General features: G+C 36.4%; 1 protein-coding gene across 3 annotated transcripts in view; it reads left to right on the forward strand.

The window, feature by feature from the left end:
* The first annotated feature begins 6,064 nt into the window (after nucleotides 1-6,064).
* The window catches only part of strip2 (striatin interacting protein 2), a 34,478-nt gene continuing 24,756 nt past the window's right edge, over nucleotides 6,065-15,786 (forward strand). Inside the window, exons 1-8 of one of the 3 annotated variants that reach the window (XR_009066800.1) lie at nucleotides 6,065-6,630; nucleotides 9,237-9,306; nucleotides 11,628-11,702; nucleotides 11,767-11,901; nucleotides 13,755-13,875; nucleotides 13,963-14,031; nucleotides 14,092-14,198; nucleotides 14,272-14,399. Coding sequence is in view for 2 of the 3 variants with exons in the window: in XM_057855972.1 (XP_057711955.1) it covers nucleotides 6,289-6,630; nucleotides 9,237-9,306; nucleotides 11,628-11,702; nucleotides 11,767-11,901; nucleotides 13,755-13,875; nucleotides 13,963-14,031; nucleotides 14,092-14,198; nucleotides 14,272-14,399 (1,047 nt within the window). In the remaining variant the exon portion in view is untranslated. The remainder of the gene's footprint in view (nucleotides 6,631-9,236; nucleotides 9,307-11,627; nucleotides 11,703-11,766; nucleotides 11,902-13,754; nucleotides 13,876-13,962; nucleotides 14,032-14,091; nucleotides 14,199-14,271; nucleotides 14,400-15,786) is intronic. The other 2 variants (XM_057855972.1, XM_057855973.1) reach the window with 2 other exon arrangements.

Genomic DNA, 15,786 nt, shown 5'->3' on the forward strand with positions numbered 1-15,786 from the left:
GCTTATTGATATTTCAGACTATTTACCTCTCAAGGTGCAAACAACTAAAAAAACCGTGTGGCATTTGCCGAGGCCCACAGCCTGTCAAAAGGATGGACGCTGGAAAAGTGGCAAAAGGTGGATTTTCAGATGAATCTTCCATTGAATTACACCACGGTCGCCGCAAATATTGCAGGAGACCTACTGGAGCCCGCATGGATCCAAGATTCACCCAGAAAACTGAAGTTTGGTGGTGGCAAAATCATGGTCTGGGGTTACATCCAGTATGGTGTGTGCAAGAGATCTGCAGGGTGGAAGGCAACATAAATAGTCTGAAATATCAACCAAATCTTAGCTGCCTCTTAGATTCCTAACCATAAAAAGGGACAAATTCTGTAGCAGGATGGTGCTCCATCGCATACTTCAATCTGTACCTCAAAGTTCCTCAAGGCAAAGAAGATCAAGATCCTCCAGGACTGGCCAGCCCAGTCACCAGACATGAACATTATTGAGCATGTCTGGGATAGGATGAAAGAGGAAGCATGGAAGACGAAACCCAAGAATGTTGATGAAGTCTGGGAGGCATGCAAGACTGCTTTCTTTGATGTTCCTGATGACTTCATCAATAAATTGTATGAATCCTTGCCAAACCCCATGAAAGTCGTATAAAATATTAAATTTGGATCTCACAGCACCACTACTTAATTCGCTTATGTTATGTAACATATTTTTGTATTTGAAGTACATTTTTTGTTCAATTTTCACACTACTTTCTGGAGGCGACAAAACTTTTGTCTTGCCAAAATTTGACCTTTATGTCTTCATTAAATGATAAATCTTTTTTCTGTGAAACAAATATATTTTTGGACATTCGATATCATTTGGGAGGGTCTTAGCTTTCATATGAGCCATTTCTGAAGCCAATTAAATAATTAAAAGTCAGGTTATTAGCAATTGTTTCTACAAAATGGATAAGCAACAAGACTTTTGTCAGGGACTGTATTTAGTAGCACCACCTGTGGCTTTTATGACAGCTTGCAGTTTCTGAGGCATGGACTTGATTAGTATTCTTCATCAATTTGGTGCCGACTCTCTTTGATTGCAGTTGCCAGATCACCCTTGCAGGTTGGAGCCTTGCTGTGGACCATCTCTACCCCCCCCCATCCCCAATTTCCACCACAGGTTTTCAATAGGGTTGAGATCTGGGCTATTTGCAGGCCATGACATTGACTGTGAGTCTTTCTCCAAGGAATGCTTTAACAGTTTTAGCTCTGTGGCATGATGCATTGCCATCTTGAAAAATGACATATTTTCAATTGAAGGGATAAGGCCGCTGTCTAAAATTTCAATGTAAAATTGTGCATTTACTGAATATTTTAACCACAGCCATTTCCCCAGTGCCTTTGCCTGACATGCAGCCCAATATCATCAAGGACTGAAGGAATTTAGACGTTTTCTTCAGGCAGTCATCTTTGTAAATTTCACTGGAACGGCACCAAACCAAAGTTCCAGCATCATCACCTTGTCAAGAGTCAAGAATCTGCATTGGACAAGGTGCCAAGAGTGAAGAATCTGCATTGGACAGGGTGATAATGCAGGAACTTTTGTTTGGTGCTGTTCCAGTGAGATTTACAAAGATGACTGCCTGAAGAAAAGTATTGTTTAAAAAAAGCAACAACAGTAAAGGTTTCCGGGAAGTTATTTTTCCCCCACTTCAATTGACCTCCCTGACCTCATCCGAGCTGGCACTGATCAGACTGTATGGCCTCTGACATCAGCGCCAAGCTCAGCTGACTGTCAGGCTTCATTCATTCTCTCCGCTAGCTAAATTTAGCCATTGTTGGAAACTGATTTGAATAAGTCCTCTTGTTCTTTTACATGTTCACCATACATCTTTAATTGTACTGCTCCACAGGAGGGTTAACAAGGTCTGTTTGCAGGACACTTATTTATCCTCCTTCTCTGGAGTCGCACCTGAATGCAACACACTCCCGTGTGTTTGCGAGTGCTTGGAGCAGCTACAGGTAGGCAAAGTTAGCTAATGAGGAAAATTGTGTTTTGGGTCAACATCTGATACTGTGTCAACTTGTAGGCGTTGCTACCAAAGTCAACGTGACAGATAACAAGGAAATTGGTGAGTTTAAATGCAATTGTTAGTTTAAGTATGCTAGTAGGGTGATACTTTGTATCGCGAAAGGTTATTGATATGCTCCTGCTAAGAATCGACAATTTTAAAGGTGTCACTGTTTAAAAAGCAAATGGAACCTAACAAATGGATTGCTACCAGAATCGATTATAATCATGTCTCCGTTAGCTCACTTGACGCCAGCCTGTTCAATCACGCGGCGTCTTTAAAGCACTGTGAAAATTAAAAATATAAAAGTATGCGGTTAACATGACTCAAAAGCGCGGATTTTAACCTCTCTCCCAGTTTTTATTTGGCCCCGATTGACCACGGAAAACTGGAGATGTGGTCCTTTTAGTTTCGTAATAGGGAACATATTTTTCTCCACTAGAGGGCACTCATGATCTTTGGATGAATGATGCTTCATTTCTTCATTTTTTTCTCGAGCCAGAATTCAATGATTTTTTTTTGTGTGTGCGTGTATTTCTTAGGCTTAATGTGATTCTGTTCTGAATAGGTTGTAGTCTTTATCATTAACTATATTTTGCTTTGTTGTTAATCACTTTGAGGACCTCTCGGGTTTTTGTGAAGGGCTATGTAAAGTGATTTTTCTTCAAAATATAATAACAGTTCATATCGATGACTTTGAGCTCATAAAAAATGCCTTTTTTTTCCCAGAAAAAATATCAAACATCATAAACAGTTACAATGTTACTCGTTAAGTATTCTTTTCACCAAATACTTTTTTGCTTGTATTTGAGTAAATTTTTGGGATGATTACCCAAAAAAAAAAAAAATTGAATATTATAAAATGATTTCCTGAATATTGATAATTGTTGTATCACCCAGATGTTCCCATTTCTAGCATGCTAGCACTTAGCAATATTGGTGCTGAACTTGTGTCTTGGGCAAACTTTTTACACACACCAAGCAGTGCACTGGAGGTGCTTATTAAAGTTAACGATGATTGACAGACTGTTAAGGTTTTATCTTGCCAGAAACGGTTACGTCAAAGTGCCGCATGCATCAGTCAGCGTTAAACTTGTTAAACAGTTGCTGTGGCAACTTATTGTGTGTAAATGAGCAGCTTGAGTGGACAAATCAATGAAGCATTTAATAAAGACAAGCATTTTTGTACTTTATTCGTGTTTAAAAATATTTCGGAGGGACAGTAACATGTTTAAAACATAATTATTACATTTGAAAAATTTATTGAAATATATATTTTTTAAATTAAACTTTAGAAGGGGGAAAAAAGTGAAAAACATCTTTCCAATGCCAAATCTAAATAAATAAATTGAACACAAAAAATCTTTTTGAATGCTTTTCATTAAAAATTTGAAATTTATGTAGAAATGTGATAATTATGTAAAAACATAATAATTACGATGTAAAAACGTAATAATTAGCATGTCAAAAGGTTAGCATGTAAAAACAATTAGCATGAAGAAACAATTATATAGAAATTATGTAAACATAACACAATTATAATTTACAAACATGGTAATTACTTAAAAATGTGATAATTACCATGTCGAAACATGATAATTGCGTAAAAATATGATTTATCATGTAAAAACATAACAATTAGCATGTCAGAACGTGGTAACTGCCATGTAAAAAGGTGACGCTTGGTATTAAAAACGTGAAATTTATGTAAAAATGTAATTATGGACAAATGTAATAATTATGAGGTAATAACGTGATAATTAGCAAGTAAAAACATGATAATTTGCATAATAATTATTTACAAACATAATTATTTAAAAAGGTGATAACAACCATGTCGAAACATGATAACTGTGTAAAAATAATGATTTATCATTTTAAAACGTGATAAATAGCATGTAAAACGTGATAACTAGCATGTAAAAAAAAATTAGTATGAAAAAATTATGTTGAAATTATGTAAAAACGTGAAAACTCATTGAAAAAAATGTGATAATTATCATTTACAAACATGGTAATGATTTAAAAATGTGATAATTATGTACAATGTAATGATTAGCATGTAAGAAAGTGATAATTATCATGTAAAAACAATAATTAGCATGAAAAAACAATTATGTAGGAGTAAAATAATTGTGTAAAAAGGTGACTACTCATTGAAAAAATGTGTTAATTATCATTTACAAACATGGTGATTATTCAAAAACGTGATATTTATGTAAAAAGGAAAAATGTAATAAATAAATGTAATAAATGTAAAAATATTTGAAATAAAAACTTGATATTTAGCAAACGTAATATTTAGCAAGAAAGTGATAATTATCATGTAAAAACAATTAGCATGAAGAAACAATTATGTAGAAGTAAAATAATTTTGTAAAAAGGTGACAACTCATTGAAAAATTATAATTTACAAACACGGTAAATACTTAAAAATGTGATAATTACCATGTTGAAACATAATTGTGTAAAAATATGATTTATCATGTAAAAACGTGGTAAATAGCGTTTCAGAACGTGGTAACGACCGTGTAAAAAATGTGATGCTTGTCATTTAAATCATTAAATTTATGTAAAAATGGGATAATTGTGTAAAAATGTCATATTTATGTGGTAAAAACGTGATAATTGGCATGTATAACGTGATAATTAGCATGTAAAAACAATAATTAGCATGAAGAAACAATTATGTAGAAGTAAAATAATTTTGTAAAAGAGGACAACTCATTGAAAAAACGTGCTAATTATCATTTACAAACATGGTAATTACTTCAAAATGTGATAATTTCCATGTCAAAATATGACAACTGTAAAAATATGATTTTTATCATGTAAAAACTTGATAAATAGCATGTCAGAACGCGGTAACTACCATATAAAAACGTCATTAAAAACATAAAATGTATGTAAAAATGTGATAATTGCGTAAAAATTTAATATTTATGTGGTAAAAACGTGATGATTAGCAAAAATGTAATAATTAGCATGTAAGAACGTGACAATTATCTAATTAGAACAATGACGTTGAAGTAAAATAATTTGGTAAAAAGGTGACAACTCATTGAATAAAATGTGATAATTATCATTTACAAACATGGTAATGATTTAAAAATGTGATAATTACCATGTTGAAACACGATAATTGTGTAAAAATATGATTTATCATGTAAAAACGTGATGATTAGCATGTCAGAATGTGGTAACTACCATGTAAAAATGTGACGCTTATCATTAAAAACGTGAAATTTATGTAAAAATGTCATAAAATGTAATATTTATGAGGTAAAAACGTGATAACTCATTGAAAAAAATAAGCTAATTATCATTTACAAACATGGTAATGATTTAAAAATGTGATAATTACCATGTGGACACACGATAATTGTGTAAAAATATGATTTATCATGTAAAAACGTGATAATTAACACGTCAGAACGTGGTAACTACCACGTAAAAACCGCTTGTCATTAAAAAAAGTTTAATTTTTGTAAAAATGGGATAATTGTGTAAAAATGTCATATTTATGGAATTGAATGGAATTGTATTGTCATCATCATCGATATCATTGACAATCATTGACAATTACAAAATGTGATATGATTTGCCCGAAGGAACCGAAGAAGAAGACAAAGGCGGACGAGATGAAGCATATGCTTACTTTGAGGTAAAAACGTGACAATTAGCAAGTTAAAACGTGATAAATAGCACGTAAAACGTGATAATTAGCAATTAAAAACAATAATTAGCATGAAGGAACAGTTATATAGAAGTAAAATAATTTTGTAAAAAGGTGACAACTTATTGAAAAATTATAATTTACAAACATGGTAAATACTTAAAAATGTTATAGGCTAATTACCATGTCGAAACATGATGATTGTGTAAAAATATGATTTATCATGTAAAAACGTGATAATTAGCATGTCAAAATGTGGTAACTACCATGTAAAAATGTGACGCTTGTCATTAAAAACGTGAAATTTATGTTAAAATGTCAACAACAAAAAATATTTATGAGGTAAAAACGTGATAATTAGCATGTTAAAAAAATTTGGGAGGGGGGTGCTACTTCGCGGTTTTTGACTTGTCGCGGTGGATTCTGGTTCCCATTAACCGCGAAAAACGAGGGGTGACAGACTCACAGTACATGGATACATTGACAAAATTAAAGTACTGTGAACAAAAAATATTTCAAAAATATTTTATTAACAAGTCGTAATGTCTGGATCAGTGTTATGTTGTATTATAACGTTAAAACATTTAAATTTAAAAAACTAATAATGTGTCAAATTCGTCTATTTTACGCGACCGGTTCGCTAGCAAGCCCCGCCCTCTGGAGGCGTGCGGGGAGAACGCATCCAACACACGTCGCGAGTATCGAGGGGCGCGAAAACGAGCAAGGAGAAGCCCCCAACTTGTCCTCCCTTGTGGACCCCCCTGTTTTGTCTCCGCCGAGCGTGAGCAAAATGCAGGCGGAGGACATGGAGGTCCCGCTGCTCAATAACCTGAACGACAACGGCGACAGGCTGAGGTCGAAAGGGAAGGATGTGTTCAAGGACCAGCAGAAGGAGTCCGAGGTAGGTGTTCGCGTCCCTCGGAAATTAGACAATTTCGGGGCTCTCCCGTTGTTGCCGGGGAGCTTTTTTTTATCGGGACAGCTGGACGCAGACATGCACACTTGAGAGGTTATTTTAGCTACCGGCTCCTAAAAATAACCCCGCTCGTAATCCTGCGGCGTTGTTTAACGTGGAGACTGCAGGTGGTAAAACGTGGCTGCTTGCCGCATGGATGCAATTTTAATATTTACATTGCTGTATACTTAGTGGATTCAACAATTAGCATTCATATTATTACCAATGTCTAGCAGTGACATTTTGACCTAGTTTGGACAGTGCAAAGATCACATGCATTAATTAATGCTGCCAGCCAATTGCCGTTCAGATGGATTGGATTTGCATAGCCGTCAATAGCGGTATATGAGATTAAAGGCATTTACCGTCATTTTCGCACTATATATATATAACTACGAGTTGCTTTGTTCATAAATAAGCCACAGCTGTCCTCACTGTATTATGGAATATAAGACATTAACCTGTAACACTTTATTTGTCATCATATGACCAAATGGACCACCATCCTTCATTGCTTCAAGGAGCTTCATTTGGCCATCACTGCTCCCATGGGGGAGACAGTTAACCTCTGTTGCCACCTGCTGTCAACACTGTTGTCGCCCAACATGCCTCCGAGCATGCATTGCAGTGCTACAGATGTAAATAACAATCAAAATTCATGCTCTGTGCTGATTATTTCTTCAGTTACTGTTCCAGTTGTTTCCTAAATTGCTAGTTATGGTATATGGTAACACTTGATTTGACAGTGGCGCCATAAGACTGTCATCAGACCAAATGAAGCTTAGAACCAATTGGCTGCAAAGCTTCATTGCTTCAAGAAGCTTCATTTGGCCATCATTGCTCCCTTGGCGGAGACCGTCAACCACTTGTGCCACCTGCTGTCAACACTGTTGTTGTCCAACATGCCTCCTAGCATGTGTTCCCGCGCTACAGATGTAGCTAAAAATCAAAATTCATGTTTTGTACTAATTATTTCATCAGTTACTGTTTTAGTTGTTTCATTAATTGCTAGTTATGGTATTTGGTAACACTTTATTTGACAGTGGCGCCATAAGACTGTCATCAGAACAAATGCTTTGAACCAACTGGCCACAAAACTTTACTGCTTCAAGAAGCTTCATTTGGCCATCATAGCTCCCTTGGCGGAGTCAGTCAACCACTTCTGCCATCTGATGTCAACACTTGTTGTCCAACATGCCTCCTAGCATGCACTGCAGCGCTACAGATGTAAATAACAATCACTGTATTATGGGATATTTACACCAAAACATATTGATCGGTAACACTTTATTTGACAGCGGCATCATAAGACTGTCAGAAGATCAAATGAACCACCACGAAGCTTTGAACCAATTAGCTGCAAAGCTTCATTGCTTCAAGAAGCTTCATTTGACCATCACTGATCCCCTGTGCTGCCACCTGCTGTCCACACTGTTGTCGCCCAACATTCCTCTTAGCATGCATTGCAGTGCAACAGATGTTTGTAACAATCAAAATTCATGCTCTGTGCTGATTATTTCTTCATTTACTGTTCCAGTTACAGTATTTCATTAATTGCTATTTATGGTATTTGGTAACAGTTGATTTGACAGTGGCGCCATGAGACTGTCATAAGACCAAATGAACCACCATGAAGCTTTGAACCAATTGGCTGCAAAGCTTTATTGCCTCAAGAAGTATTAACCTGTAACGCTTTATTTGACATCATAAGACCAAATGGACCACCATGCTTCATTGCTTCAAGAAGCTTCATTTGGCCATCACTGCTCCCTTAGGGGTGACAGTCAAGCACTCCAGATGTAAATAACAATCAAAATTAATGTTTTGTGCTAATTATTTCTTCAGTTCCTGTTCCAATTGTTTCATTAATAGCTATTTATGGTATTTGGTAACACAGTGGTGCCATAAGACTGTCATAAGAACATCATAATTATGAAATGACAATGCCATGAGCATTAATGAATGCTTATAACATGTGTCATTTAGTGTTATCCGGCAAATTATCTCACTTTTGAATGGATTTACAGATCCCCGACATAAATGGAGTGCCGGATGACACGTAATGACATCTGTCATAAGCCTTCAATAATGCCCATGATAGCGTCATGTCATAAATATGACAGTCTTATGACGCCACTGTCAAATAAAGTGTTACCAAATACCATTACAAGCAATTAATGAAACAACTGGAACAGTGACTGAATAAAGTATGGGCACAAAACTAACAAATTAACAAGTAAGCCACACTGGAGTGTAAGCCGCAGGATTCAAAATGAAGGAAAAAAGTAGCTTATAGTCCGAAAATTATGGTATATGTAATTTTGTATAATAAATTCCTCATATTAGAAGACATACTGTTATATTACCTCTGTTTTATATTTGCATACAGAATAAGCCTTACTGGAATTCATTTGCATTGCCTGGAGCAGACGGAAAATTACTTAATACCCGTTACGCTGCTGTCACTTGTTTTCAGGCTACAAAAAGAAATACTGTAACAACATTTTTACATTCAAAGGTGGAACACTGATGAAATTTTACTTCCCTGGCAGAGCTCCATGGAGTCTCCCAACCTGGAGTTTGAATATGGAGACACAGACACACTCATGGCTGAAATATCAGGTACTCAAATTAGACAGTTCCCTTTCAAACATGAAAATTTTGCATGTGTCGACGTATTTCTGTGGGCGTCTGCCACTTGACACATAGGAATTACCGTAATTTTCGGATTATAAGGTTTACCTGTCCTTACTGTATTATTGGATATTTACAACAAAAGATATTAAATACAATAATTAAATAAAATGATATTAAATAATGTAAATAAGGAAATTCATGTTCTCTGCTATTTTTTTCTGTTTCTGTTCCAGTTGTTTCATTAAATGCTATTTATGGTATTTTGGTAACACTTTTTGACCGTGGCAAAGGGCTGCAGCTATCAATTATTTTAGTTGTCGATTAATCTATCACCACGTTAGTTCGAATAATCGAGTAATCGGATTAGGAACATAAAAGATTAAAATACCTGAGCCTAGCCTCACACGGTATAAAGAATAAATAAATGAGATCTCAGTACAACAAAATAACCATTAGCTAATTTACATAGCAAAAGTCCGCTAGCTTAAATGCTATAAAATCCTAACTTTTTTTTTTTTTTTTTTTTTTTTTTACAACGCTCTTAACTAGTGCTGCAGCAATTAATCGGTTAAGTCGAGTAATTTGATTTGTTGTAAACATGAGCGTTATGTAGCACCTAAGCTAGCAGAGTTTTGCTATGCGAGTTAGCCAAGTGCCAAACTTACGAGCTTCAATGCTATATAATGCTAATGTTTACAATAATTGGCTAACTTGCATAGCAAAAGTCCGCTAATTTAAACGCTATATTATGCTAATGTTGACAACAATCGGATAAGTTGCCTAGCAAAAGTCTTCTAGCTTAAATGCTATATAATGTTCATGTTTCTAACAAGTGGATAACTTGCATAGCAAAAGTCCGCTCGCTTAAATGCTAAAAAATGCTAACGTCTTTTTTACAATGCTCTGAACAAATCGTTCAAACACATATTTGCTCAAAAACAGCTAAATATACTGCACCTATAAACTGAATTACAAATGCATTAAAATACACATTAGCTCAAACAAAAACTGACCTCATGGTGCGCTTAACAGGGAGCAGCTGGATTCAGCCATGTTAAATAAGGAAAATGCCAAATCCCCCCCCCCAAAAAATGCCACATGCCAAAATTCATTTCGCCACATCCCAACACAAATGCCACATGGCAAACTCAATTTTGCCAAATACCCCAAAAAGGTTTTTTTGTTAGTTTTTTTTTTTTACAATGCTCTTAACAAATGGTTCAAACACATATTCCCACAAAAAGGGCAGAATTTTGCCACCTACCCCCCCCAAAAAATGCCACATGACAAGAAATGCCATATGCCAAAATCAATTTTGCCGCATACAAAAAAGGCCAAATGGTAAAATTAATTTTGCCACATACCAAAATAAAATGCCACACGGCAAAAAAATCCCAATGGCAAAATCAATTTTGCCACATCCCAAAATAAAATGCCACATGACAAGAAATGCCATATGCCAAAATAAATTTTGCCATATAAAAAAAAAAAGCCACATGGCAAAAAAAAAAAAAATGCTGCAGGCCAAAATCCATTTTGCCACATACAAAAAAGGCCAGATGGCAAAATCTATTTTGTCACATAACAAAATGAAATGCCACATGTCAAAAAAATGCAAAATGGCAAAATCCGTTTTATCACATACCAAAAAATGCTGCATGGCAAAATCAATTTTGCCAAATACCCCCCCAAAAATGCCTTATGCCAAAATCCATTTTACCAGACCCCAAGAATACCAAAAACAAAATGCCACATGGCAAAATCCATTTTGCCACATAGCAAATACCACTTTTCTTTCTTGGCCCTGCTGTAAATTTGCCTGTACAGGTAGATTTCAATCTACCTGCTTTCTATTCCTCTTGTGCTTATCTCCATTGCTGATTTCAATTATTATTAGGAGTAGTAATTTTTGTTTTATTTTTTATTTTTGTTTTATTTGTATTTATTTATTTTTATTCTGTGATTAAGTGCGATCTTTTGTCTTGGTTTTTATGTTGTATTGATTTAAATGTGATTTTTATGATCTTCATGTGATGTAAAGCACTTTGAATTGCCTCGTGTTGAATTGTGCTATATAAATAAATTTGCCTTGCCTTGCCTTGTACGAAAGCATAAAAACACATATTAGCTAATGTTGGTCTTAAGAGGGAGCAGCCGGATTCAGCAACCGCTGGATTAGAAACTGCAGGATTCAAAATGAGGGAAAAAAGTAGCGATTTGTAGTCCAAAAATTACGGTAAAACTGACTGACAAGTGTTTATACACACTTGTAAAGTTGAATGACACTTAATTATCATCCTTTTCAGAGCTTTACAGCTACACCGAGGAACCCGAGTTCGCCCTGAACAGAGACTGCTTTGAGGAAGACTTCAGAAGCTACGGTATGTTTTGTGTAAACTCATTGGCTGCCGTTGTGCAGAATCAAATGTGCAATTCTCGCCGCAGCTCGAGATCAACGCTGGATCGATCTGAGCTCGGAGGAGAGGCGCACGTATGTGATGAGATTACTCGACGCTCTAGAGGTCACCGACCGGGACAAGAGACTGAAGGTGGCACGGGCGATCCTCTATCTTGCTCAAGGTACGACACCCAGTTTGTAACCACAACGTAACTACCGCGCTAGCCCTAGCATAATCTGGATTTCAAATCTGTTAACCCACATTTGCCTAGGTTTAACTTGTTCTTCCGTAATGGCACCAAGCATCAGACGGATACAGTGATAAAATTATTGGTGCTAGCATAGCAACTCAAGCTTGGCAAAGTTTTGTACGAAACTACCCAAAGTAAGCTTTAACCTGTTCTCCCGTAATGACACCAAGCATCAGACGGAGCCTTCTAGTGTGATTAAAATTACGAGTCATTTCCATGATTTTGGCTCATTTCCTGTTGATTCGAATTATATTTTGCTGCTTCGAGTATTCGTGGGGTTGTAATGGTTTGTTTTGAAAGTGTTTGCGTTTAGTTTATTGATTTGGGTGAATACACTGCCCTCTAGTGGCAACAATGATAATTACATAACCCATTTTACATGGCTGAACCCAGCTGTTCCCTGTTAAGACCAACATAAATTAAGTTTTTGTTTGAGCTAATGGTTTTTTAAATGCATTCGTAATTTAGTTTTTAGGTATGTTTAGCTTTTTTCTGTGGGGACAAGTTTGAGCCATTTGTTAGGAGCATTGTAAAAAAAAATATGGCTTATTTTCTGGTATGTGGCAAAATTGATTTTCCAATGTGGCAAAATTGCTTTTGCAATGTGGCATTTTTTCGGTATGTGGCAAAATGGATTTTGCCATGTGGCATTTTTTCTCGTACTGTATGTGGCGAAATGGATTTTGCCATGTGGCTTTTTTTCTGGTATGTGGCAAAACGGCTTTTACCATATGGCATTTTTTGGCACTTGGCTTTGTTTGTATGTGGCAGAATTGCTTGTGCCCCGTGGCTTTTCTTTTTGGTATGTGGCAAAATTGATTTTGCCAAATGGCATTTTTTGGGGGTATGTGGCAAAATTGGTTTTGCCATGTGGCATTTTTTTGGTATGTGGCAAAATCGATTTTGTCATGTGGCTTTTTTCTGGTATGTGGCAAAATGGATTTTGCCATGTGGCATTTTTTGGCACGTGGCTTTTTTTGTATGTGGCAAAATTAATTTTGCCATGTGGCATTTTTTTGGGATGTGGCAAAATTGATTTTGCCATGTGGCATTTTTTGGTATGTGGCAAAATTGATCTCGCCATGTGGCATTTTTTGGTATGTGGCAAAATTGATCTCGCCATGTGGCAAAATCAATTTTGCCACATACCCAAAAAATGTGGCTTTTTTTTGTTATATGGCAAAATGGATTTTGCCATGTGGCATTTTTTTCTCTATGTGGCAAAAAGGATTTTGCCATGTGGCATTTTTTTGGTATGTAGCGAAATGGATTTTGCCATGTGGCTTTTTTTCTGGTATGTGGCAAAATGGATTTTGCCATATGACATTTTTTGGCACGTGGCTTTTTTTTGTATGTGGCAAAATTGATTTAGCCATGTGGCATTTTTTTGCTCTGTGACAAAATGGATTTCGCCCTGTGGCATTTTTTTTATGTGCCAAAATGGATTTTGCCATGTGGCTTTATTTCTGGTATGTGGCGAAATGGATTTTGCCATGTGGCTTTTTTTCTGGTATTTGGCAAAATGGATTTTGCCAGATGGCATTTTTTTTGGTATGTGGCAAAATTTTGCCCTTTTTGTGGGAATATGTGTTTGAACCATTGCTAAGAGCATTTTTTTAAAAAAAACTAGCATTTTACAACATTTAGGCTAGCGTACATTTGCTATGTAAGTTAGCAAATTGTTCTTTTGTTGGCCTACAAAGTATCTCGATATATCACTTTTTCGATATATTGTCACACCCCTATTAGAAATACAGTACAAGTACTTATCTATCGTGCTGCAGGTGTGTTCGACGAATGTGACGCCGAGTTGGATGTTCTCCGCTGGTCAAGGCGCAACGTGTTCCTCCTGTACGACATGGGCATCTTCACAGCCTTGCTGGAGCTCCTCAGCATGGAGATCGAGTGAGTAAGAACCCCCTGGAGACGACCTTAACGTCATTAAGATCGACGGATGCGGTGCAATCATTTAATTTTTAATGTGTTTTGTAGTAACAGTCAAGCATGCAGCAGTGCAGTGAGGAAACCTGCTATCTCGCTCGCGGACAGCACAGAACTCAGGTTGGGATGTAACACATGCATGTGATTTTTCCCCATTTAAAAATCCTCGCTTCTTTCCAGAGTATTGCTCAGTATCATGTACCTGATGGTGGAGACCATTCGAGTTCAAACGGAGGACGACGGACCCGAGTGGAGAGCCGCCAGAGAGGCCTTCAAGACCGAGCTAGGTGGGTAGGAGATGAAACGGATACGGTAGAGTTGACCAGTTCATATTGTTAATCTTGTCTTTTTCCCGCTTAGGTGCGCCTTTATACAACGGCGAGCCTTTTGCACTGCTCCTCTTCTCCATGGTGACCAAGTTCTGCAGTATGAACGCACCTCATTTCCCCATGAAGAAAGTTCTTCTTCTATTATGGAAGACCATTCTGGTTAGTCAAATATGTGATCTGTATGTATTGTTTTTAATCCTTCTGCTGTGAATTGGAATGAGTTTATCACCATGCGTCAGGCCGGCCCACTTTATATTATTTTAGTGCTGCAACGATTAATCGATGAACGCGAGTAATTCGATTAGAAAAAAAGATTAGAGTTAAATTTTGCTGCTTCGAGTGTTCCTTGAATTAAAGTGGCGTTGTAATGGTTTGTTTTGAAATTGTTTGCATTTAGTTTGATTGATTTGGGTGGATACATCGCCCTCTCGTGGCAACAGTGAATATGACATAACTCATTTCGCACGGCTGAATCCAGCTGCTTCCCGTTAAGACCAACATAAGCTAATATGTGGTTTTATGCATACGTAATTTAGTTTATAGGAAAATTTACAGCAGGGCCAAGAATGAAAGTGGTATTTGGTACGTGGGAAATTCGATTTTGCCATGTGGCATTTTTTTTTGTTATGTGGCAAAATGGATTTTGGCATGCGGCATTCTTTTTCTGGTATTTGGCAAAATGGATTTTGGAATGTGGCAATATTTTTAGTATGTGGCTTTTTTGGAATGTGGCAAAATTGATTTTGCCATGTGGCATTTTTTTAGTATGTGGCAAAATTGATATTGCAATGTGGCATTTTTTTGGTGTGTGGCAAAATGGATTTTGGCATGTGGCATTTTTTTGCCATGTGGCAAAATTGCTTTAGCCATGTGGCATTTTTTTTTTGTATGTGGCAAAATGGATTTTGGCGTGCGGCATTTTTTTGCAATGTGGGAAAATGGATTTTGGCATGTGGCATAATGGATTTTGCTTTGTTGTATTTATCTGGTATGTGGCAAAATGGATTTTGGCATTTTGCTTTTTATTTTTTTAGTATGTAGCAAAATTGATTTTGCAATGTGGCATTCTTTTGGTATGTGGCATTTTTTTGCCATACGGCAAAATTGTTTTTGCCATGTGGCAAAATTGCTTTTGCCATGTGGCATTTTTTTGGTATGTGGCGAAATGGATTTTGGCATGCGGCATTTTTTTGCTAGGTGGCAAAATGGATTTTGGCATGTGGCATTTTTTTTTGGGCACGTGGCTTTTTTGTATGTGGCTTTTTTCTGGTATGTGGCAAAATTCCTTTTGCCATGTGGCATTTTTTTGCCGTGTGGCAAAATTGCTTTTGCCATGTGGCATTTTTTTGGGGTATGTGGCAAAATGTATTTTGGCATGTGGCATTTTTTGACATGTGGCATCATGTATTTTGCCATGTGGCTCTATTCTGGTATGTGGCAAAATAGATTTTGGCATGAGTTTTTTTTTTTTTTTTTTGGCATGTGGCATTTTATTTTTTTGTATGTGGCAAAATTGATTTTGCCATGTGGCATTTTTTTTTGGTAT

The sequence above is a fragment of the Corythoichthys intestinalis genome, chromosome 13 (genome assembly GCF_030265065.1).
Source record: "Corythoichthys intestinalis isolate RoL2023-P3 chromosome 13, ASM3026506v1, whole genome shotgun sequence".
In the NCBI taxonomy this organism is placed as follows: domain Eukaryota; kingdom Metazoa; phylum Chordata; class Actinopteri; order Syngnathiformes; family Syngnathidae; genus Corythoichthys; species Corythoichthys intestinalis.